This window comes from Salmo trutta, unplaced genomic scaffold (genome assembly GCF_901001165.1).
Source record: "Salmo trutta unplaced genomic scaffold, fSalTru1.1, whole genome shotgun sequence".
Classification (NCBI taxonomy): Eukaryota; Metazoa; Chordata; class Actinopteri; order Salmoniformes; family Salmonidae; genus Salmo; species Salmo trutta.
The window spans coordinates 4,818,474-4,845,337 of record NW_021822941.1 but is presented as its reverse complement, the minus strand read 5'-3'; the positions used below and the strand labels follow the sequence as shown (position 1 = coordinate 4,845,337).

The following is a 26,864-nucleotide window of genomic DNA, read 5'->3' as shown; positions in this document are numbered from 1 at the left end:
AGACTATATTTACTAATTCCAATAACATATATTTATATTTTATTAAAAGTATATTTCTTTAAATGTAGCCTACACCAGTGGTGTAGTGGAAGGTATACTCAGGTATACTCTGTTTAACCACTTGTTTTTCAGTGGGCATTGTGTAGACTCACTTCTTAATCCCCACTGATACATATCAAAGTATTGTAGTGGGGGTATACGTCATATCAATGAATAGGGCTGATGGAACAGATCACAATGTTTATCTTCAAATGTTGATCAACTATTATGTCTTCACATTGTAGGAGCAGCAATGTCCACATGGCAGTAGACCTACTCCTGAATGTCCACATGGCAGTAGACCTACTCCTGAATGTCCACATGGCAGTAGACCTACTCCTGAATGTTCCAACATGTAGTTTGGGGGAAAAACAGTGTTCTAAAATGCACAGAGCACATAGAAGAGGTTTTATGGACAGAGATTGAAATATCAGTTAGAAAGAGGAGGGTTTAAAGAGATGGTAATGACAGACCTAACTGTCTTCTGGTAGATGGAAAGGCTTTCCCTAAAACCTGATCTATTCAATGTTAAACAGCTACAAACTCCAGTCCACCCTGCTAATCAACCAACAGTGTTAGGTGCCTGTACACTTGGATTAGAGGGGAACTACTCTCAAAAATAAATACAAATATTTTTTAAATCAAAACCTACAAAACAATTTGAAAATATGAAACCTGTGAATTTCTGACTCAGTTTCTCTGTTTCAATAAAAGGCCTACTATTATCCTACTATTATCCTACTGAAAAGTACAGCTTGGATGGTCTACTATTATCCTACTGAACAGTACAGCTTGGGTTGGTCTACTATTATCCTACTGAACAGTACAGCTTGGGTTGGTCTACTATTATCCTACTGAACAGTACAGCTTGGGTTGATCTACTATTATCGTACTGAACAGTACAGCCTGGGTTGGTCTACTATTATCCTACTGAACAGTTCAGCTTTGGTTGGTGTAACGCCCTGGCCATAGAGAGGGGTTTTTGTTCTTTATTTTGGTTAGGCCAGGGTATTACATTGGGTGGGCGTTCTATGTTCCTTTTTCTAGGTTGGTTTGTTTCGTTGATTTTGGCCGTGTGGCTTCCAATCAGGCACAGCTGTAGTTCGTTGTTGCTGATTGGGAGTCACACAAGGAGAAGAACCAGGAGAGGAGCTATCGGGAGTCGTGGAATTGGGAGGAATTGCTGGACGGTAAAGGACCATGGGCTCAAGGTGGGGAGTATCGCCGCCCGCAGTGGGAGATCGAGGCGGCGATAGCTGAGAGGCACTGGTATGAAGCGAGGGAGAGCAGCAGACACGAGAGGCAGCCCCAAAAAATGTTTGGGGGGGGCACACGGGGAGATTGCCGGAGTCAGGCGGTAGACCTGAGCCAACTCCCCGTGCTTACCGGAAGCAGCGTGGTACTGGTAAGGCACCGTGTTATGCTGTGAAGCGCACGGTGTCTCCAGTGCGCGTTCATAGCCCGGTGCGCTATAGGCCAGCCCCCGCAAGTGCCATGCGAGTGCAGGCATCGAGCCAGGACGGATTGTGCCAGCTCAGCACGTCTGGTCTCCAGTGCGCCTTTTCGGTCCAGGTTATCCTGCACCGAATCTGCGCACTGTGTCTCCAGGGCGCTGTGAGGGCCCAGTTTGCCCAATGCCTGCGCTCCGCCCGTGCGGGCCAAAGCGAGCATTCAGCCTGGAGTGTGTGTAAAGTGCCTATGTACCAGAACTCCAGTGCTCCCCCACAGCCCGGTTTATCCTGTGCCTTCTCCTCGGACCAGACCTCCAGTGGGTCTCCCCATCCTGGTCAGTCCTGTGCCTCCTCCATGGACCAGGCCTCCAGGGGGTCTCCCCATCCTGGTCAAGCCTGTGCCTCCTCCACGGACCAGGCCTCCAGTAGGTCTCCCCATCCTGGTCAGTCCTGGGCCTCCTCCACGGACCAGGCCTCCAGTGGGTCTCCCCATCCTGTTCAGTCCTGTGCCTCCTCCACGGATCAGGCCTCCAGTGGGTCTCCCCAGCCTGGTGAGTCCAGTGCCTGCGCCCAGAACCAGTCCGGAGCCGCCAGAGCCGCCCGCCAGTCCGGAGCCGCCAGAGCCGCCCGCCTGTCCGGAGCCGCCAGAGCCGCCCGCCTGTCCGGAGCCGCCAGAACCACCCGCCTGTCCGGAGCCGCCAGAGCCGCCCGCCTGCCGGGCGCAGCCAGGGTCGCCCACCAGTCCTCCGGCGCGGCCAGGGCGCCACCTAAGTGGGCGACGCCAAGGGTGGAGCGGAGGCCACCTTCCGCACCTGAGCCGCCGCCGTAAGAAGGCCCACCCGGACCCTCCCCTTCAGAGTCAGGTTTTGCGGCCGGAGTCCGCACCTTTGGGGGGAGTACTGTAACGCCCTGGCCATAGAGAGGGGTTTTTGTTCTTTATTTTGGTTAGGCCAGGGTGTTACATTAGGTGGGCGTTCTATGTTCATTTTTCTATGTGTTTGTATTTCTTTGTTTTGGGCCGTGTGTGTGGCTCCCAATCAGGCACAGCTGTAGTTCGTTGTTGCTGATTGGGAGTCACACATAAGTAGCCTGTTTTTCCTTTGGGTTTTTGTGGGTGATTGTTTTCTGTTTCGTTCATTTTTGACCAGACAGAACTGTTTGCTGTTGTTGCTGTTTAGTGTTTTGTTTATAGTGGTTCATTTTATTAAATATTCAAAATGAATACACATCCTCCGCTGCACCTTGGTTTCATTACTACGACAGCCCTTACAGTTGGTCTACTATTATCCTACTGAACAGTACAGCTTGGGTTGGCCTACTATTATCCTACTGAACAGTACAGCTTGGGTTGGTCTACTATTATCCTACTGAACAGTACAGCTTGGGTTGGTCTACTATTATCCTACTGAACAGTACAGCTTGGGTTGGTCTACTATTATCCTACTGAACAGTACAACTTGGGTTGGTCTACTATTATCCTACTGAACAGTACAACTTGGGTTGGTCTACTATTATCCTACTGAACAGTACTGCTTGGGTTGGTCTACTATTATCCTACTGAACAGTACAGCTTGGGTTGGTCTACTATTATCCTACTGAACAGTACAGCTTGGGTTGGTCTACTATTATCCTACTGAACAGTACAGCTTGGGTTGGCCTGACTGTGAAAGACCAATATGGGATTCATCCTTTTAGGTCATTCAGCGTGTATATCACTGTTTCTCATGCTTTTCACACAGGGGGCCTTTCCTTCACTGGGCCGTTTGGAAAATGTTTTGCTAAATTAGAGTACTGTATACCCACTTCTCCAGGCACCACTACACCACTGGCCTACACAACAGCTTTCAACATACCAGTATTTAGTTTGGAAACTTTCTAAAGAAATGCTGGTATAAATAATACAATATTAAAATATGTCAAATTATACATTTTTTTTCTAAAGTGGTTGCAATGCTGTGAAAAACAGTTGTACTGCACTACAGTGCAACAATAAGTGATATTCTCAAAGTTGAGCTTGTTTTTGCAGGGGGACTCTTATTTAGAAGAAAATAATCTGATATTGTGCTGACAGCATATTATCCTGCTGCTAGCAGAACGGTAATATTGCCGTTTAACCTAGAATATTTGTACGGTGTGCTGCGAGGTACAAACTTCAGAGATCTCTATAGAGAGCCAGATCAATAAGAAGTTATTTCCACAAGGGGGCGACAAACGCCAGGTAATATTCCAGAATAGAGCACCACAGAATATATAGGCTCCCTTTGCCAGGTGGTCAATGTGGAGATCCTCCGGCCTGGGCCAGGGGTGTGTCCCAAAAGTATTTTCTGCTTCCTGAAGTGTGCACTCGTTCACTACTCCCCATAAAGTGTAAAAGCATTGGATTGGTGAAGGCATAGGTTAAAGCATGAGTTTCCATACTAATCAATTCCTGTCAAATCCTGTCCATGAAGGGAAGTGAACAAGTGCACACTTTGGGAGGAAGGAGAGATTATTGGGGCACAGACCAGGTATGCAGACGTTTCCCAGCCCAGATCCACTTCAACACATACCAATCAATCAATATATCATCAAATCCTTTATGATTAGCCAATTTTACTTCAGGCATTTCAGTGGTGGTCTGGAACAAAATCCTGCAAGGCCTGTATCTCTCCAGGGTTGGTGGGTGACTGTATCTCTCCAGGGTTGGTGGGTGACTGTATCTCTCCAGGGTTGGTGGGTGACTGAATCTCTCCAGGGTTGGTGGGTGACTGTATCTCTCCAGGGTTGGTGGGTGACTGTATCTCTCCAGGGTTGGTGGGTGACTGTATCTCTCCAGGGTTGGTGGGTGACTGTATCTCTCCAGGGTTGGTGGGTGACTGCTGGACCCTGATCAGACATGGAGTAGTTGGCTCTGCATTTACACTCACAGCACACCCACCTATCACCACACACACACACACACACACACACACACACACACACACACACACACACACACACACACACACACACACACACACCAGGACAACAATACATGATAGTCTATGTGGATAAATAACTACACACCAGGACAACAATACATCATAGTCTATGGAGGATAAATAACTACACACCAGGACAACAATACATCATAGTCTATGTGGATAAATAACTACACACCAGGACAACAATACATCATAGTCTATGGAGGATAAATAACTACACACCAGGACAACAATACATCATAGTCTATGTGGAGGATAAATAACTACACACCAGGACAACAATACATCATAGTCTATGGAGGATAAATAACTACACACCAGGACAACAATACATCATAGTCTATGGAGGATAAATAACTACACACCAGGACAACAATACATCATAGTCTATGGAGGATAAATAACTACACACCAGGACAACAATACATCATAGTCTATGGAGGATAAATAACTACACACCAGGACAACAATACATCATAGTCTATGTGGATAAATAACTACACACCAGGACAACAATACATCATAGTCTATGTGGAGGATAAATAACTACACACCAGGACAACAATACATCATAGTCTATGTGGAGGATAAATAACTACACACCAGGACTACAATACATCATAGTCTATGGAGGATAAATAACTACACACCAGGACAACAATACATCATAGTCTATGGAGGATAAATAACTACACACCAGGACAACAATACATCATAGTCTATGTGGAGGATAAATAACTACACACCAGGACAACAATACATCATAGTCTATGTGGAGGATAAATAACTACACACCAGGACAACAATACATCATAGTCTATGGAGGATAAATAACTACACACCAGGACAACAATACATCATAGTCTATGTGGAGGATAAATAACTACACACCAGGACAACAATACATCATAGTCTATGGAGGATAAATAACTACACACCAGGACAACAATACATCATAGTCTATGGAGGATAAATAACTACACACCAGGACAACAATACATCATAGTCTATGGAGGATAAATAACTACACACCAGGACAACAATACATCATAGTCTATGTGGAGGATAAATAACTACACACCAGGACAACAATACATCATAGTCTATGGAGGATAAATAACTACACACCAGGACAACAATACATCATAGTCTATGGAGGATAAATAACTACACACCAGGACAACAATACATCATAGTCTATGGAGGATAAATAACTACACACCAGGACAACAATACATCATAGTCTATGGAGGATAAATAACTACACACCAGGACAACAATACATCATAGTCTATGTGGATAAATAACTACACACCAGGACAACAATACATCATAGTCTATGGAGGATAAATAACTACACACCAGGACAACAATACATCACAGTCTATGTGGAGGATAAATAACTACACACCAGGACAACAATACATCATAGTCTATGGAGGATAAATAACTACACACCAGGACAACAATACATCATAGTCTATGGAGGATAAATAACTACACACCAGGACAACAATACATCATAGTCTATGGAGGATAAATAACTACACACCAGGACAATAATACATCATAGTCTATGGAGGATAATTAACTACACACCAGGACAACAATACATCATAGTCTATGGAGGATAAATAACTACATACCAGGACAACAATACATCATAGTCTATAGTGGCAGAATACCTGACCACTGTGACTGACCCAAACTTAAGGAAAGCTTTGACTATGTACAGACTCAGTGAGCATAGCCTTGCTATTGAGAAAGGTTGCTGTAGGCAGACCTCAAATGAAATCAAATTGTATTAGTTATGAGCCCCTAACCAACAATGCAGTTTAAAAAAAAATATGGATAAGAATAAGAAATGAAAGTAACAAGTAATTAAAGAGCATCAGTAAAATAACAATAGCGAGACTATATACAGGTGGTACCTGGATCTCAAGAGAAGACAGGCTATGTGCACACAGCCCACAAAATGAGGTGGAAACTGAGGTGCACTTCCTAACCTCCTGCCAAATGTATGACCAGTTAATTCATACTGTATGTTGTAGTCTGTCCAAGAGGGGAATCACACAAGACTGATCTCAGTTAATTCATACTGTATGTTGTAGTCTGTCCAAGAGGAGAATCACACAAGACTGATCTCAGTTAATTCATACTGTATGTTGTAGTCTGTCCAAGAGGGGAATCACACAAGACTGATCTCAGTTAATTCATACTGTATGTTGTAGTCTGTCCAAGAGGGGAATCACACAAGACTGATCTCAGTTAATTCATACTGTATGTTGTAGTCTGTCCAAGAGGGGAATCACACAAGACTGATCTCAGTTAATTCATACTGTATGTTGTAGTCTGTCCAAGAGGAGAATCACACAAGACTGATCTCAGTTAATTCATGCTGTATGTTGTAGTCTGTCCAAGAGGGGAATCACACAAGACTGACAGCCTGTAAGTTTATTAAAAGCATTCAGTTGATTACATGGCAGTTTAGAGAGCAACATCATAATCAATAATCTACTTCATAATCAATACCATAACATTTATAATCAAATACATCATGAGAGGTAAACAACAACAACAAACCCCTTTATTAAAAAATGTTTAAAAATACCAAGAATGACCAGATTATTATAATAATACATGAACTAAGATAAAGACATAAAGACAAAAGCAAAAAGCAATTTAGTACATTCTGGAACACTAAACAGATGTAATTGAGCTACTCGCTTAAAATAATCAAAACCACATGTTATCAAAACCTCATGTTACCGCAAAACCCCATGTTACCCAAACCCCAATGTTACCCAAAACCCCATGTTACCCAAAACCCCATGTTACCCAGAAGCCCATGTTACCCAGAACCCCATGTTACCCAGAACCCCATGTTACCCAAAACCCCATGTTACCGCAAAACCCCATGTTACCCAAAACCCCATGTTACCCCAAACCCCAATGTTACCCAAAACCCCATGTTACCCAGAAGCCCATGTTACCCAGAACCCCATGTAACCCAAAACCCCATGTTACCCAGAACCCCATGTTACCCAGAACCCCATGTTTCTCTGGTGGTAAAATCCAAACTAAAAGGAATAATGGTGGTTGCAGTCACTCCTTTTAGATTTCTTCCAAGGTTCTAGAAAGATAAACAAATTCTGAACTTGTTATTAAAATTAGAACCACTTCAGGTTTGTCACCACATTTTAAACACCAGTCCACTGCTGACCATCCATTTAAAACACAAAACTGACCTAAGATCAGCATGTAGGGTCAGCTTCATTCTACTCCTACTCCGTCCCCTGGGCTGCTCTCTCCTCTCCCGGTCCAGCTTCAGCTCTGGAGCTCAGAGAGACCATCTCCATGGCATTGACATAAAGATCCATGCTGCTCACCCTGTTCACTCTCTTCTGCCTCCTGGTGGGCTAGGGAGACACAGCACCAACAGTCAGACATTTACTCTCTAGTATCTCCATTCTATCTCCCTCCCTCTCCCCCTCACCCTCTCCCTCTAGTTTAAATGACTTGTAACGTCTGAGTAAATGTCTTTACCTTGTAGTACAGGTAGGAGGTGGTGATGGCTGTCAGTAGGATCAGCAGCACTACAACGTGTCTGATGATGAAGGCTGGCAGAGGAGAGGCTGCAAACAGAAACACCTTTGATGAGGGGACTGATCATCATCAGATAGATCTGTGGGAAATCTGTCAGTGACAAAGTTATAAGTCTGGTTTATGTTCAGTTACCTGTGATGGTGAGGGAGAGGAGCTCACTCTCAGAGGAGAAGTTATGAGAGAAACCATAATTGTCATAAACACATCTGTAGTTCCCTTGGTGGGAGTCATCTGCAGCAGGGAAGAGGAAGGCAGCAGAGTGATTGACAGCTGGCTGGGTCTGGGTTCTGTTGGAGCCGGTGAACGTGAGCAGGAAGGAGCCTCCTGGGTACTGTGGCTGAGTGGAGCAGGTGATGGTGAAGCTGTAGCCCCTGAACACCTCGGGCCCCTGGTGGCCCCTGGAGACCCCTCCCATTGAGTCAGTCAGGAAGATTTCAGGCTGGACTGTATCAATAAAAGAGAACAAGAAAAAACAAGAAAAACCTCTTCAACTAGTTTCCTATAGATATGACAATAACATCAGCATGTAACAGTGCTAGCCACCCTCCCTCACAGGGCAACATGAGTAGTGGGCCTACAGTCACTGAGACAACATATGTTGATATCAGGCTTAAGCAGGACATCTGGAACAAGAGGAGAGAAAAAGAAAACGTAGCTCCTCAACTACCTTCCTCATTTAGATATGACAATAACATGACATGTGATAGTGAGTAGAGACGTTCACTGAGATAACACTCAAATACAAAAGCATTCTGGGATATTTAAGTAGTATTTGATTCCTACTTGACTGAGTGATCTATTTTGCAAAGCGGACTTCCAAGCTAAACAGTCATCATGAGAGGTGCAGAGGAAGTTGTATTAATGAAGGAAATCAGTTGAATGTAATTATAATATGTTGTTATCACCTGAGGAGCAGATCACTGTGAGTCCAGAATGGCGATCAAATGTTATCACACACTCCCTCAGTGCAGACTCAGTACCATCACAGACAACTCCATGTGCTCCAGTGGTGTTTCCAGGTAGAACTGAAACAGCGGAGCCACAACCCAGCTGTCTACACACTACTGCAGCTACATCCCTCTGGTCCCAGTCAGATCCCACAGTCCTCCACTCTCCCTGGTCGAACCACTCCACTCCACCAGCACAGCGACTGCCTCCTCCCACCAGCCTCACATCATCAGGCTCTGAGAAAAGAAAAGAGAGAGACAGTAATCTTACTATTTTCTCACTAAAACACACCTATATTGTCTCTCATATTCTTCACTCCAGGTGAGAAACAATGTTGATTGAGAGACAAACTGTTTCTTACCTGAGCAGGTGAGTCCAACAGCATTACCAGGTAGGCAGATGTTGTTTTCTCTGTCTGAGGTGTCACAGTCCAGGAGAAGGGACTCTTTGCCTTTACACTGGAACTCATTATCCCAGGTCTGACCCTCACCTTCTCCATAGAGCCCCCCCTGTAGAGCTGCAGGAGCCCCACAGCCAAGCTCCCCACAGACTACCTCTGCATCCTGCCGGTCAAAGTCAGCTTCACACACTGAGGCCCAGGACTGATTGGACTTCACCTCCACTCTCCCAGAGCAGAGACCAGCTCCATCCACAAGCCGCACAGACTCTGGAGAAAAAGACTTGGTTGAACATTCAATCAGTTTTGTTGATGACACTGTCAAGGACTAAACACAAATATGTTGGATAAAAGATTGTAGTTTGCTGTGTTTGATACTGTAAGAGGTAGAAATGGGTTCTTAGTCACTCAGGATAGGGTTGGGAATAATGCAGGCAGGAGACAGGAATAAGTTCACTTCACTTTATAGAAAATAAACAGCTGGACATCCATCAGGCAGCTTCACTTCAGTACCATCTGAACTACAATGATCTGCCCATGAACATCTCCCATAAACCAATATGACAAACACAAATATAATGTTTAAATACATCTGACATCTGTCCCTCTATTTAAATGAAATAAAAAACACATAAAACATGATACATGGTAATATTGTATAATGTATAAATAAATCTCTCAATATGACCAGTCTCTTACCTGAACAGGTCACATGATGATAATATCTACCATTACAGGCACCACGTCCTCCTATGATGTCACACTGAGTAATAGAAGACTCATGTCCCCTGCATCTGCTAAATATTCTGACTCCTCTTCTTCCATCTTCAGCCAGAGGTCCTCTAGATTCAGATACAACATTCCCACAGTCCAGCTCCCTAAACAAAACCTTAGTCACTTTCATGCTCCACCACTCAGAACATAGACCCAACCACTCTCCTCTGTAGAAGACTTCCACTGTCCCAGAACAGGAAGTGGTCCCATCCACCAGTCTGACTGAGTATTGAGCTGTAAACAGCAGAGAGGAAAACACAGTGGTGAGGACAGATGATGACAGTGATTGTGTTATTCTAACAGCAGTAGTGCTTTGTGGTTGACAAGTATTAGTAGTTCCATAAAACACTACTTGTTATTGGGGTTTAGAATGGTTTGTATGGACACATGAATTTCTCCATGTGGGATAATAAAGTTGACTAATATTGAACTGCTATAATCACTGTAGATTTATACTCTACCTACCTGGTGGACTGACGCTTTGAGCCTGGAGATCTGAGGAGAAAGAGAGAGACAGAGGAGAAAGAGAGAGAAAGAGACAGAGAGATAGAGAGAAACAAAGGAGAAAGGGAGGAGTCAGAGGAAGAGAGAGACAGAGGTTAAATGAACATCAACATGACCTTTCATGATGTGATGGGGAAGACAGGCTTATCGTTGGTATGGTGCAACACCCATGTGTACATACACGATATATACAAAAGTATGTGGACACCCCTTCAAATTAGTGGATTCTATTTCAGCCACATGACTTCATATGTATAAAATCAAGCACTCGGCCATGCAATCTCCATAGGAAACAGTGGCAGTAGAATGCCCTTAATGAAGAGCTCAGTGACTTTCAACATTGCACCATCATAGGATTCCACCTTTCCAAGTCAGATCGTCAAATTTCATAATCCCCAAACTCCTCTCCTCCCCCTCTATCCGCTTCTCCTCTTCTCCCCTCCCCTCCCCTCTCCTCTTCTCCCACCTCCCCTCCTCTCCCCTCTCATCTTCTACCCCATGTTCTCCTCTTCTCCCCCTTTCCTCTCTTCTTCTTCCCACTCTTCTCCCCTCTCTTCACACCCCTATCCCTCCCTCTCTTCTCCTTTTCTCCCACTCCCTACTCCTCTTCTCCACCTCATGTCACTCCTCTTCTCCACCCCTGTTCTCCCCCTCTCCTCTTCTCTTCTCTCCTCCCCCTCTACCGTTCTCCCCCTCTCCTTTCCGCTTCTCCCCCTCTCCTCTCCTCTTATCCCCCGTGTCCTCTTCCACCCCGCCTCTCCTCTTCTCCCAACCTCTCCTCTTCACACCTCCTCTTCTCCGCCTCTCCTCCTTCCCCTCTCCTCTTCTCCCCTCTCCTCCCTCTCCTCTCCTCTCCCCTTCCCCACTCCTCTTCTCCCCCCTCTCTTCTCTCCCTCTCTTCTCTCCCTCTCTTCTCCTTTTCTCTCCAATCTCCTTCTCACCCTCTCCTCTTCTGCCCCTCTCCTCTCCTCTCCACTCTCCCCACCCCTTTCCTCCCTCCTCTCCTCTCATCTTCTCCCCCTTTCTTCTCCTTTCCTCCCCTCCCCTTCTCCCCCTCTCCTCTTTGGCCCCTCAACTTTTTATTTTCTCCTCTCCTCTCCTCTCCTCTCCTCTCCTCTCCTCTCCTCTCCTCTCCTCTCCTCTCCTCTCCTCTCCTCTCCTCTCCTCTCCTCTCCTCACCTCCTCTTCCCTCTCCTCTCCTCCACTTTCCTCCCTTCTCCTCACCTCTCCTTGCCCTCTCCTCCCCCTTTCTTCTCCTCTTCTCCCCATCTCCCCCTCTCCACTCCTCTTCTCCCCCCTCTTCTCCTCTTCTGCACCTGTCATCTCCTCTTTTCCCCCTCTCCTCTCCTCTTCTCCTCCTCCACACCCCTTATCCTCTTCTCCCCATCTCTTCTCCTCTTCTCCCCCTCTCCTCTTCTCCCCCTCTCCTCTCTGCTTCTCCCCCTTTCCTCTTCTGTTTTCCCATCTTCTCTTCTCCCGCTCCCCTCCCCTTCTTCTTCCCATCTCTTCTCCTCTTCTCCCCCTCTCCTCTTCTCCCCTCTTCTCTTCTCTCCTCTTCTCCCCCTCTCTTCTCTTCTTCTCCCCCTCTTCTTTACTCCCCCTCTTCCCCTCTTCTCCCCCCTCTCCTCTACTCTTCTCCCCCTCTCCTCCTCTCTTCTCATATTTTATCCATCTCCTCCTCTTTCCCTTTACTCTTCTCCCCTTCTGCACCTCTCGTCTCCTCTTCTCCCCCTCTCCTCTCCTATTCTCCCACGTTGGTGCGAAAAGTGAAAATCAATCCCAGAACAACAGCAATTGACCTTGTGAAGATGCTGGAGGAAACAGGTACAAAAGTATCTATATCCACAGTAAAACGAGTCCTATATGAACATAACCTCAGAGGCCACTCAGCAAGGAAGAAGCCACTGCTCCAAAACTGCCATAAAAATGCCAGACTACGGTTTGCAACTGCACATGGGCACAAAGATCTTACCTTTTGGAGAAATGTCCTCTGGTCTGATGAAACAAAAATAGAACTGTTTGACCATAATGACCATCGTTATGTTTGGAGGAAAAAGGGGGAGGCTTGCAAGCTAAATAACACCATCCCAACTGTGAAGCACGGGGGTGGCAGCATGCCCAGTGTAGACATTGTTAATGTAAATTACTATTGTAGCTGGAAACGGCAGATTTTTTATATCTACATAGACGTACAGAGGCCCATTATCAGCAACCATCACTCCTGTGTTCCAATGGCACGTTGTATTAGCTAATCCAAGTTTATCATTTTAAAAGTCTAATTGATCATTAGAAAACCCTTTTGCATTCATGTTATCACAGCTGCAAACTGTTGCCCTGATTAAAGAAGCAATAAAACTGTCCGTCTTTAGACTAGAGTATCTGGAGCATCAACATTTGTGGGTTCGATTACAGGTGGAAAATGGACAGAAACAAAGACCTTTCTTCTGAAACTCGTCAGTCTATTCTAGTTCTGAGAAATGAAGGCTCATCCATGTGAGAAATTGCCAAGAAACTGAAGATCTCGTACAACGCTTTGTACTACTCCCTTCACAGAACATCGCAAACTGGCCCTAACCAGAATAGAATGAGGAGTAGGAGGCCCCGGTGCACAACTGAGCAAGAGGACAAGTACATTAGAGTGTCTAGTTTGAGAAACAGATGCCTCACACAGTCCTCAACTGGCAGCTACATTAAATAGTACCCGCAAAAAACCAGTCTCAACGTCAACAGTGAAGAGGCGACTCCGGGATGCTGGCCTTCTAGGCAGAGTTCCTCTGTCCAGTGTCTGTGTTCTTTTGCCAATCTTAATCTTTTATTTTTATTGACCAGTCTGAGATATGGCTTTTTCTTTGTAACTCTGCCTTCAAGACTCTTCCTAGAGCTGGCCGCCCGGCCAAACTGAGAAATCGGGGGAGAAGGGCCTTGGTCAGGGAGGTGACCAAGAACCCGATGGTCACCCTGATAGAGCTCCAGTGTTCCTCTGTGGAGATGGGAGAAACTTCCAGAAGGACCACAATTTTTGCAGCACTCCACCAATCAGGCCGTTATGGTAGAGTGGCCAGACGGAAGCCACTCCTTAGAAAAAGGCACATGACAGCCCGCTTGGAGTTTGCCCAAAGGCACCTAAAGACTCTCAGACCATAAGAAACTAAATCCTCTGGTCTGAGAAAACCAAGATTGAACTCTTTGGCCTGAATGCTAAGTGTCACGTCTGGAGGAAACCTGGCATTTATAATGTATTATATTTCAGTTGTTAATTTTTTATAAATTTGCTAACATTTCTAAGAACCTGTTTTTGCTTTGTTGTTATGGACTATATAGTGTGTAGGCTGAGAAGGAAAAAACAATACGGCTGTAACTTCTCAAAATGTGTTAAAAGTCAAGTGGTCTGAATACTTTCTGAATGCACTGTATCACAACCAGTAAATGTTAAACTTCAATTCAAATCTTTTATCATCTACAATGTTAATTTATGGTCATTTTAATTCAAATTACTAAGCTTGATCAACAAGTTGTTTTATTTCATAACATGAATTTGTATTTTTTTTATTGTTTTGTCAATTTAATTATTGTCTTTTGTTTGCATGTGAGCATGTCTTTTTTGACGGTCCTGTCAATTATGAGTGATGACGCATGCCTCAGCACGCGTAGAAGTAGGCTACTTTTCCTGGTTGTTAATGGGTTCTAAAAGTGGGGATGTTTCAGAGTATTTCTGATTATCTTAACTTACCAGAACCAATGAACCATTTTGTTTCACAGAAAACCACAGACCCACTACAGCAATATAGGCCTACACTCTTAATAAAAGGTGCTATCTAGAACCTAGAAGGATTCTTCCACTGTCCCCATAGGAGAACCCTTTGAAGAACCCTTTTTATTTCCAGGTAGAACCCCTCCAGGTAGAACCCTTTTGGGTTCCATTTGACAGAGGGTTCTACATGGAACCAAAATGAGTTCTACATGTAACAGGGTTCTCCTTTTATGACAGCCAAAGAACCCTGTTGGAAACCCATTTTTCTAAGAGTGTATTCAACAAGTTCAACCTGTTCAGTTTCCACCATTTCATTCTGTACTCCAACATCTGCCTGGTATTCAAGTTAACACACAACATAGCAGCACCACATTTGGTTTTAATCAACCTCAGACTTAAATAGCAGTGTTCCAAGAACCTCCACCAGGGGGAACTGTAAAATCCTCAAACGGTCCACCACCATCTCCCAAACTGCCTTCAGAATACAAACCAATAAAGACATGAAATGGCCAAACCCCAACATGGATCTAGTCCAATCAGACGTGTCTCACCTCAACATGGATCTAGTCCAATCCGACATGTCTCACCTCAACATGGATCTAGTCCAATCAGACGTGTCTCACCTCAACATGGATCTAGTCCAATCAGACGTGCCTCACCTCAATATGGATCTAGTCCAATCAGACGTGCCTCACCTCAACATGGATCTAGTCCAATCCGACATGTCTCACCTCAACATGGATCTAGTCCAATCAGACGTGTCTCACCTCAACATGGATCTAGTCCAATCAGACGTGTCTCACCTCAACATGGATCTAGTCCAATCAGATGTGTCTCACCTCAACATGGATCTAGTCCAATCAGACGTGTCTCACCTCAACATGGATCTAGTCCAATCAGATGTGTCTCACCTCAACATGGATCTAGTCCAATCAGACGTGTTCACACTGATATTGATCTAATAGGCAACAGTGACTTTTTAATGCAACAGAATAAACAGTAAAAAACACATTACATTTCAATAGGTGTAATAACTTATCTCTGTACACTATTCTGATTAGATACTATTTAATGCTGAGTTTGGACAGAGGTTTTTATAGGAACACTAAGGCACCTGGACCACATATTGAGATGTGCCTTTTGTTAAGTAAATCAGTTGTTACATAAGGTGACAGTTGTAGGACTGTTAACAAAGTAGCTGAATTGTCCAAGACCGTAGCCTGAGGTCACCCACAGAAAAGTTATCCAGAACTTTCTCTTGTAAAGAATTACAAATCTACCACTTTCATATAAACACCTCGATACACAGCAGAACATCTACATTGAATCCATCCACCAAAATTCCTGATTTGTTTTAATGAACACTTCTTATGACACTAAAATCACCTTCAACTACAGTATATATGAAGGGATTATTGTCATTGTTACATTATATAGGCTACAGTAAGTTATTTTCTTCCATTTTAAATAACAGGCTCTCCCACCATCTAGAATCACCAGGTCTGCTTGCAGATGAACAGAATATCTTGGAAAGACAGACCTTTAGACCTCATAGGCCTGTCCAATACATTGTTGATGTTTTATTATTTATACTTTAGTTACAAGTTGGGATTTAAATTGATGTACACCATGATGTCTCAGTGAAAAATGTATTATATATATATTATTATTAAACAATTTAGAAAACATCACTCAAATCCTGTTCAAATGTATATAAAGGTATTAGTCTCATGCTACAGTATATAAATGATATTGTTCCATTTTAAACAGCCTAACAGGCTCTCCCACCATCTCTCATGATCTGGTCTGCTTGATGATGAACAAAATGTAGACCACAGCAGGTGAGTCTCTCAGGAACACGTACAGGTTGTTATGATCTAGGACGTCCACAAGCTTTACAAGACTCGTCTGAAGGTCTCCTGGTACCAGTTTAACACATTTATGGAAGTATATATGGAGATAGTTTAGTTCCACAAATAAGGGGTTAAATACATGTAGGAAAGAAATGTGTTTCCTGATCTTTCTTATATCGCTCGGATAAAAAAAGAAGTATTTTCCCCAAAAATATAATAATCCCAAGACTATTTGGCCCTAAACAGACATTACACGGTGGCAGACTACATGATAGAAAACTGAGGAGAAAATGTGCAATGTACAAATGAAGTGAGCGTAGCCTTGCTATTGAGAAAGGATTGAAACAGGCAGAGAGAAGACAGGCCATGTGCCCACTGCCCACAAAATGAGGTGGAAACTGAGCTGTACTTTCTAACCTGAATATAATTGAGAGAGAGAGTGGGAGAGGATGGGGGGACAAATGAACATCAACATGACCTTTCATGATGTGATGGGGAAGACAGGCTTATCGTTGGTATGGTGCAACAACACCCATGTGAACCTCTCTTTGCAGATTAGTTTATATCAAATCATATTTCAATTGTCACATGCGTCGAATACAACAGTGAAATGCTGACTACAAGCCCTTTACCAACAATGCAGTTTTAAGAAAATACCTAAAAAAGGAGATAAAAGTAACAAGTAATTAAAGGGCAGCTGTAAAATAACAATAGAGAGGGTTCATACTGGTACAGAGTCAATGTGGAGGCTATATACAGGGGTACCAGTACAGAGTCAATGTGGAGGCTATATACAGGGGTACCTGTACAGAGTCAATGTGGAGGCTATATACAGGGGTACCGGTACAGAGTCAATGTGGAGTCTATATACAGGGGGTACCGGTACAGAGTCAATGTGGAGGCTATATACAGGGGTACTGGTACAGAGTCAATGTGGAGGCTATATACAGGGGGTACTGGTACAGAGTCAATGTGGAGGCTATATACAGGGGGTACCGGTACAGAGTCAATGTGGAGGCTATATACAGGGGTACCTGTACAGAGTCAATGTGGAGGCTATATACAGGGGTACTGGTACAGAGTCAATGTGGAGTCTATATACAGGGGGTACCGGTACAGAGTCAATGTGGAGGCTATATACAGGGGTACTGGTACAGAGTCAATGTGGAGGCTATATACAGGGGTACTGGTACAGAGTCAATGTGGAGGCTATATACAGGGGTACTGGTACAGAGTCAATGTGGAGGCTATATACAGGGGGTACTGGTACAGAGTCAATGTGGAGGCTATATACAGGGGTACCTGTACAGAGTCAATGTGGAGGCTATATACAGGGGTACTGGTACAGAGTCAATGTGGAGGCTATATACAGGGGTACCGGTACAGAGTCAATGTGGAGGCTATATACAGGAGGTACTGGTACAGAGTCAATGTGGAGGCTATATACAGGGGTACTGGTACAGAGTCAATGTGGAGGCTATATACAGGGGGTACTGGTACAGAGTCAATGTGGAGGCTATATACAGGGGTACTGGTACAGAGTCAATGTGGAGGCTATATACAGGGGGTACTGGTACAGAGTCAATGTGGAGGCTATATACAGGGGGTACCTGTACAGAGTCAATGTGGAGGCTATATACAGGGGTACTGGTACAGAGTCAATGTGGAGGCTATATACAGGGGTACTGGTACAGAGTCAATGTGGAGGCTATATACAGGGGTACTGGTACAGAGTCAATGTGGAGGCTATATACAGGGGGTACTGGTACAGAGTCAATGTGGAGGCTATATACAGGGGTACCTGTACAGAGTCAATGTGGAGGCTATATACAGGGGTACTGGTACAGAGTCAATGTGGAGGCTATATACAGGGGTACCGGTACAGAGTCAATGTGGAGGCTATATACAGGGGTACTGGTACAGAGTCAATGTGGAGGCTATATACAGGGGTACTGGTACAGAGTCAATGTGGAGGCTATACATATGGGGTACTGGTACAGAGTCAATGTGGAGGCTATATACAGGGGTACTGGTACAGAGTCAATGTGGAGGCTATATACAGGGGTACTGGTACAGAGTCAATGTGGAGGCTATATACAGGGGTACCAGTACAGAGTCAATGTGGAGGCTATATACAGGGGTACTGGTACAGAGTCAATGTGGAGGCTATATACAGGGGTACTGGTACAGAGTCAATGTGGAGGCTATATACAGGGGTACTGGTACAGAGTCAATGTGGAGGCTATATACAGGGGTACTGGTACAGAGTCAATGTGGAGGCTATATACAGGGGTACCGGTACAGAGTCAATGTGGAGGCTATATACAGGGGTACTGGTACAGAGTCAATGTGGAGGCTATATACAGGGGTACTGGTACAGAGTCAACGTGGAGGCTATACATATGGGGTACTGGTACAGAGTCAATGTGGAGGCTATATACAGGGGTACTGGTACAGAGTCAATGTGGAGGCTATATACAGGGGGTACCGGTACAGAGTCAATGTGGAGGCTATATACAGGGGTACCAGTACAGAGTCAATGTGGAGGCTATATACAGGGGTACTGGTACAGAGTCAATGTGGAGGCTATATACAGGGGTACTGGTACAGAGTCAATGTGGAGGCTATATAAGTAATATGTACATGTAGGTGGAGTTGTTAAAGTGACTATGCATAGATAATAACAGAATAGCAGCAGCATAGAAGAGGGGGGGAGAGACAATGCAAATAGTCTGTAAAGCCATTTGATTCAATTTTCAGGAGTCTTATGTCTTGGGGGTAGAAGTTGTTTAGATGCCTCTTGAACCTAGACTTGGGGCACCGGTACCACTTGCCGTGCGGTAGCAGAGATAACAGTCTGACTAGGGTGGCTGGAGTTGCTGACAATTTTTAGGGCCCTCTTCTGACACCGCCTGGAATCAGAAGTCCTGGATGGCAGGAAGCTTGGCCCCAGTGATGTACTGGGCCATAGGCACTACCCTCTGTCGTGCCTTGTGGTTAGAGGCCAAGCAGTTGCCATACCAGGGAGTGTTGCAACCCGTCAGGATGCTCTCGATGGTGCAGCTGTAGAACCTTTTGAGGATCTGAGTACCCATGCCAAATCTTAGAAATACAGCTAAACCTAGGGTATGGCTAAATGGGGTGTGTAGAAATACAGCTAAACCTAGGGTATGGCTAAATGGGATGTGTAGAAATACATGTGTGGGTCTGGAAGAGAGTTGAGTTTTGTACTAGACTGGTGGGGGTCAGGTAGAGAGTTGAGTCATGTACTAGACTGGTGGGGGTCAGGGAGAGAGTTGAGTTATATACTAGACTGGTGGGGGTCAGGGAGAGTTGAGTTATGTACTAGACTGGTGGGGGTCAGGGAGAGAGTTGAGTTATGTACTAGACTGGTGGGGGTCAGGGAGAGAGTTGAGTTATGTACTAGACTGGTGGGGATCAGGTAGAGAGTTGAGTTATGTACTAGACTGGTGGGGGTCAGGGAGAGAGTTGAGTTATGTACTAGACTGGTGGGGGTCAGGGAGAGAGTTGAGTTATGTACTAGACTGGTGGGGGTCAGGGAGAGAGTTGAGTTATGTACTAGACTGGTGGGGGTCAGGGAGAGAGTTGAGTTATGTACTAGACTGGTGGGGGTCTAGTTCATTTTTTCTAGTACATTTCTGTTCTCATAAATTATGACGTTTGGCTTGTGATGTGATTGGTCTGATGCCAAAGCCAAACTGGCATCCTTTTACACTTTTCTTTTGTGCGCCAGGACCAATCACAGCTGAGATCACTCAGTTTAGCTCAACGCTGATTGGCTATTACTTAATAAAACATTTATCAAGGGTAAATCTACAATTGAACCAATTGCCCTATATGGAGGTAAACTGTTGGGTCCACTAACCAATCAAGATTTTATATACTGCATTTAAATACTGCATGAATAAATTCTGCCTAAACATTCTGAGAGTACAGAGAAAAATGTCCAAATAATGCATGTTGGACAGAATTAAACCAATATCCATCACTAATTAATATCCATCACTAATTAATATCCATCACTAATTAATATCATCACTAATTAATACCATCACTAATTAATATCATCACTAATTAACATCCATCACTAATTAATAGCCATCACTAATTAACATCCATCACTAATTAATATCCATCACTAATTATTATCATCACTAATTAATATCATCACTAATTCATATCCATCACTAATTAATATCCATCACTAATTAACATCCATCACTAATTAATATCCATCACTAATTAATATCCATCATTAATTAATACCCATCACTAACCAATATCCATCACTAATTAATATCCATCACTAATAAATATCATTACTAATTAATATCCATCACTAATTAATATCCATCACTAATTAATATCCATCACTAATTAATATCCATCATTAAATAATACCCATCATTAAATAATACCCATCACTAATTAATATCCATCACTAATTTATACCCATCACTAATTAATATCCATTACTAATTAATACCCATCACTAATAATATCCATCACTAATTAATACCCATCACTAATTAATACACATCACTAATTAACATCCATCACTAATTAATATCCATCACTAATTAACATCCATCACTAATTAATATCCATCACTAATTAACATTCATCACTAATTAATATCCATCACTAATTAATACCATCACTAATTAATATCCATCACTAATTAATATCCATCACTAATAAATACCCATCACTAATTAATAGCCATGACTAATTAATAGCCATCACTAATTAATACCCATCACTAATTAATAGCCATCACTAATTAATATCCATCTCTAATTAATATCCAGAAACAAGATATCAATTTCTAAACCACCTCAAAACAAGAGATGATCATAGAGAAAAGTCCCTTCATCCAGCTGGTCCTGAAGCTTAGTTCACAAACCACTACTAACCCAACAAATCCTCAGCACAGCACTCAGACAGTCTGGCCCAAACAAATTATAACCAAACATACATAAATGATGGACAACTAGCTGTCCACCATGACTGATAGAAAACTGAGAAAAAAAGTGACAATTTACAGATTCAGTGAACATAGCCTTGCTATTGAGAGAGGTCGCCACCGGCAGAGAGAAGACAGGATATGTGCCCACTGCTCACAAAATGAGGTGGATACTGAACTGCACTTACTAACCTCCTGCTAAATCTACAGCGATATGAGACACATATTTCTCTCAGATTACAAGGACCCCAAAATAATTTGAAAACAAATATAATATTGACAAGCACCCGTATCTGTTAGGTGAAATACCACAGAGTGTAATCATGGCAGCAGAATGTGTGACCTGTTGTGATGAGAACAGGGTAACCAGTGGAGAACAAACACCACAGTAAATAAAACCTAGGAATAGATTTATCACATAAGTTCATTTCCCTTGACATTTGTACTTTTACTTTTTGTTCACACAGATCACACTCTCCTACACACACCAGCTGGCTGAGAGGGCCTTAGTGGAGCCAGTTGACTGAGAGGGCCTTAGTGGAGCCAGCTGGTTGAGAGGGCCCTAGTGGAGCCAGCTGGCTGAGAGGGCCCTAGTGGATCCAGATGGCTGAGAGGGACCTAGTGGAGCCAGCTGACTGAGAGGATCCTAGTGGAGCCAGCTGACTGAGAGGGCCCCAGTGGAGCCAGCTGACTGAGAGGGACCTAGTGGAGCCAGCTGACTGAGAGGATCCTAGTGGAGCCAGCTGACTGAGAGGGCCCCAGTGGAGCCAGCTGACTGAGAGGGCCCTAGTGGAGATAGCTGGCTGAGAGGGCCCTAGTGGAGCCAGCTGGCTGAGAGGGCCCTAGTGGAGCCAGCTGGCTGAGAGGGCCCTAGTGGAGCCAGCTGGCTGAGAGGGCCCTAGTGGATCCAGATGGCTGAGAGGGACCTAGTGGAGCCAGCTGACTGAGAGGATCTTAGTGGAGCCAGCTGACTGAGAGGGCCCCAGTGGAGCCAGCTGACTGAGAGGGCCCTAGTGGAGATAGCTGGCTGAGAGGGAACTAGTGGAGCCAGCTGGCTGAGAGGGCCCTAGTGGAGCCAGCTGGCTGAGAGGGCCCTAGTGGATCCAGATGGCTGAGAGGGACCTAGTGGAGCCAGCTGACTGAGAGGATCCTAGTGGAGCCAGCTGACTGAGAGGGCCCCAGTGGAGCCAGCTGACTGAGAGGGACCTCGTGGAGCCAGCTGACTGAGAGGATCCTAGTGGAGCCAGCTGACTGAGAGGGCCCCAGTGGAGCCAGCTGACTGAGAGGGCCCTAGTGGAGCCAGCTAGCTGAGAGGGCCCTAGTGGAGCCAGCTGACTGAGAGGGCCTTAGTGGAGCCAGCTGACTGAGAGGGCCTTAGTGGAGCCAGCTGACTGAGAGGGCCCTAGTGGATCCGGCTGGATGAGAGGGCCCTAGTGGAGCCAGATGGCTGAGAGGGCCCTAGTGGAGCCAGCTGGCTGAGAGGGCCCTAGTGGAGCCAGCTGACTGAGAGGGCCCTAGTGGAGCCAGCTGACTGAGAGGATCCTAGTGGAGCCAGCTGACTGAGAGGGCCCCAGTGGAGCCAGCTGACTGAGAGGGCCCTAGTGGAGATAGCTGGCTGAGAGGGCCCTAGTGGAGCCAGCTGGCTGAGAGGGCCCTAGTGGAGCCAGCTGGCTGAGAGGGCCCTAGTGGAGCCAGCTGGCTGAGAGGGCCCTAGTGGATCCAGATGGCTGAGAGGGCCCTAGTGGAGCCAGCTGACTGAGAGGATCCTAGTGGAGCCAGCTGACTGAGAGGGCCCCAGTGGAGCCAGCTGACTGAGAGGGCCTTAGTGGAGCCAGCTGACTGAGAGGGCCCTAGTGGATCCGGCTGGATGAGAGGGCCCTAGTGGAGCCAGATGGCTGAGAGGGCCCTAGTGGACCCAGCTGGCTGAGAGGGCCCTAGTGGAGCCAGCTGGCTGAGAGGGCCCTAGTGGATCCAGATGGCTGAGAGGGACCTAGTGGAGCCAGCTGGCTGAGAGGATCCTAGTGGAGCCAGCTGGCTGAGAGGGCCCTAGTGGACCCAGCTGGCTGAGAGGGCCCTAGTGGAGCCAGCTGGCTGAGAGGGCCCTAGTGGATCCAGATGGCTGAGAGGGCCCTAGTGGAGCCAGCTGGCTGAGAGGGCCCTAGTGGAGCCAGCTGACTGAGAGGGCCCTAGTGGAGCCAGCTGACTGAGAGGGCCTTAGTGGAGCCAGCTGACTGAGAGGGCCTAGTGGATCCGGTTGGCTGAGAGGGCCCTAGTGGAGCCAGCTGGCTGAGAGGGCCCTAGTGGAGCCAGCTGGCTGAGAGATCCCTAGTGGATCCGGCTGGATGAGAGGGCCCTAGTGGAGCCAGATGGCTGAGAGGGCCCTAGTGGATCCAGATGGCTGAGAGGGCCCTAGTGGAGCCAGCTGACTGAGAGGTCCCTAGTGGAGATAGCTGGCTGAGAGGGCCCTAGTGGAGCCAGCTGGCTGAGAGGGCCCTAGTGGACCCAGCTGGCTGAGAGGGCCCTAGTGGAACCAGCTGGCTGAGAGGGCCCTAGTGGAGCCAGCTGGCTGAGAGGGCCCTAGTGGAGCCAGATGGCTGAGAGGGCCCTAGTGGATCCAGATGGCTGAGAGGGCCCTAGTGGAGCCAGCTGACTGAGAGGTCCCTAGTGGAGCCAGCTGGCTGAGAGGGCCCTAGTGGAGCCAGCTGGATGAGAGGGCCCTAGTGGAACACTTCCCTTACTCTTTCTCTCTCCTCCACAAATCTCTCTCCCCTCTCCTTCTCTCTAACCTCCGCTTCTCTCTCTTTCTCTTTCCCCCACAAATCTCCCTCTCCCCTCTCCTTTTCTCTCCCTTACCCTTCTCCCTCCCCTACCCTCCTCTCTCCCCTCCCCTCCTCTGTCCCCTCCTGTCCTCTGCTCTCCCCACCCCTTCTCTCTCCTCCCTCTCTCTCTCTCTCTGCTCATCTCTCTCTCCCCACCCCTTCTCTCTCCTCCCTCTCTCTCTCTGCTCATCTCTCTCTCTCGTTCTCTCTCTCTTCCTGGCATATAGTGTTGGACTTGTTGATCTTGACTCAGCTCAATGATGTGAGATAAACTTCTTAACAACTTATCTTGGATCAGTGGTTGAACACACTACAGCAAACTGATCTGTTAAAAAAAATCCACAGGAAACTGCTGACAGAGCAGCAACGTTTCACATAGTGTACTATAATATCACCGCTAACTTTCTACTGCTTGAGTTCACCTCTTATAGAATATTGGCTTAATGTTCCAGAACCTAAATATAAACAGTACCAGCACCCAAAATGAGTACTGATGAGGTCTCATGTTAGAGCAGGAGAAGGGGGGATGTGGTGTAGAAGCTAGAGGTCTGTTACCCAAGTCAACTCAACAGGTCTGATGCTATATGTCAGGGTCAGGCTGGACTGGGACAAGAGAGGAAAAGGTTACTGGTTATGATGACATCACTAGTGAGTGAGAAGTCAGTGATAAAATGATATTTTCACTCTCCCCCCTCCTCCATCTGGTCCTCCCCCTTCCCTCCCCTCGCTCTGGTTCTGATCATTACTATCTTCTCCCTCCCTCCCTCCCTCCCCTCTTCTAATGCATATTATATAAATGGGAGGGAGAATGAGATCAGGAGAGGGGGAGAAGGGTAGAGGGGGAGAAGAGGAGAGTGTGGAGAAGAGGAGAGGAAGGACATATGAGACAGTTTGGACCAATGTAACCTGTGACAGTTAGGACCAAGGTTGTGTTATCAGAAGAAACTGTGTAACCAAGCATTTATAGAGGCTCAGAAATGCATTATAATTAATTAGAAGGTTGGTTATCCTCCAACAATGTCACAATGGATGGCAGAAATGTCTCGTTATGTATCACTAGATTTGATTTACTGGTCAACTTTCATGAGGTCAGGATGCCTTTTATGCAATACTGTACGACAAAAGGAGTCTGTATAAAAAACATGACCACTTCATGTTTTCAATAGCTGCTGGGTTGTTCAGTCCTGTCCTGGTGGTCTGCTGTCCTGTGGGTTGTCACTCTGGCCTTGACCTAACACACCTGAAACCAATAATGAATGTTTCACTAAGATCCTAAAGCTGAGTGGGATGTGTTGGGTTGGGGTGGTGGAGGACAGGCCGGCCCAGCTACACCTTACAGTATGTACAAAAGTATGTGGACACCGCTTCAAATTAGTGGATTCGGCTATTTCAGCCACTCCCGTTCCTGACCTGTGAATAAAATTGAGCACACAGCCATGCAATCTCCACAGACAAACATTGGTAGTAGAATGGCCTTACTGAAGAACTCAGTGACTTTCAACATGGCACCATCATAGGATGCCAACTTTCCAACAATTCAGTTTGTTAAATTTCTACCCTGCTTTAGCTGCCCCGGTCAACTGTAAGGGCTGTTATTGTGAAGTGGATATGTCTAGGAGCAGCAGTGGCTTAGCCAGGAAGTGGTAGCTCACACAAGCTCACAGAACGGGACTGCGAGTGCTGAAGTTCGTTGCGCGTAAAAATCATCTGTCCTCGGTTGCAACACTCACTACCGAGTTCCAAACTTCCTCTGGAAGCAACTTCAGCACAAGAACTGTTTGTCTGGAGCTTCATGAAATGGGTTTCTATAGCAGAGCAGTGGCACACAAGCCTAAGATCACCATGCTCAATGCCAAGCTTCGGCTGGAGTGGAAACGCGTTCTCTGGAGTGATGAATCACGTTTCACCATCTGGTAGTCCAAACCACAAACCTGGGGTTGGCAGATGCCAGGTGAAGTCTACCTGCTCCAAAGCATAGTGCCAACTGTAAAGTTTGGTGGAAGAAGAATAATGGTCTGGGGTTGTTTTTCATGGTTTGGGCCCCTTAGTTCCATTGAAGGGAAATCTAATCGCTACAGCATACAATGACATTCTAGACTATTCTGTGGTTCCAACTTTGTGGCAACACTTTGGGGAAGGCCCTGTCCTGTTTCAGCATGACAATGCCCCTTTACACAAAGCGAGGTCCATACAGAAATAGTTTGTTGAGATCCATGTGAAAGAACTTTACTGTCCTGCACAGAGCCCTGACCTAAACCCCATTGAATACCTTTAGGGATGAATTGAAGCGCAGACTGTGAGCCAGGCCTAATCGCCCAACCTCACTAATGCTGTTGTGGCTGAATGGAAGCAAGTCCCCGCAGCAATGTTTCAACATCTAGTGGAAAGCCTTCCCAGAAGAGTGGAGGCTGTTATGGCAGCAAAGGGAGACCAACTCCATATTAATAACCATGATTTTGGAATGAGATGTTAGATGAGCAGGTGTCCACATACTTTTGGTCATGTAGTGTACATTCCCCTTACATGCAAATGTGTAACTCACTTTGCAGAGGAGTTTATATATAATTTAATTCATTTGCTTTTGTCAGTTTTTTAATTAATTAATTTCAGAGGTCAGGGTCAAGCTGAGACGGACCAAGAGTGGAAAAGGTTACTGGTTATGATGACATCACTGGTGAGAAGTCAGTAATGAAAAGATATTCAGTTGACTGCATGTTAGTCTGTCAGCCCTATATCTGTTAACATCTCCCTTTCTCTCCTCCCCTCCTCTCT

At 45.5% G+C, this 26,864-nt stretch overlaps 1 protein-coding gene across 2 annotated transcripts in view; it reads right to left on the bottom strand.

The window, feature by feature from the left end:
* Positions 1 to 7,439: 7,439 nt before the first annotated feature.
* LOC115187367 (deleted in malignant brain tumors 1 protein) overlaps positions 7,440 to 26,864 on the bottom strand; it is a 124,390-nt gene continuing 104,965 nt past the window's right edge. Inside the window, exons 8-13 of one of the 2 annotated variants that reach the window (XM_029746436.1) lie at positions 9,369 to 9,674; positions 8,965 to 9,243; positions 8,192 to 8,503; positions 8,000 to 8,088; positions 7,702 to 7,872; positions 7,440 to 7,586 (exon numbers count right to left, since the gene is read on the bottom strand). In XM_029746436.1, the coding sequence (XP_029602296.1) occupies positions 7,738 to 7,872; positions 8,000 to 8,088; positions 8,192 to 8,503; positions 8,965 to 9,243; positions 9,369 to 9,674 (1,121 nt within the window). In that variant the 3' untranslated portion in view covers positions 7,440 to 7,586; positions 7,702 to 7,737. The other variant, XM_029746435.1, reaches the window with a different exon arrangement.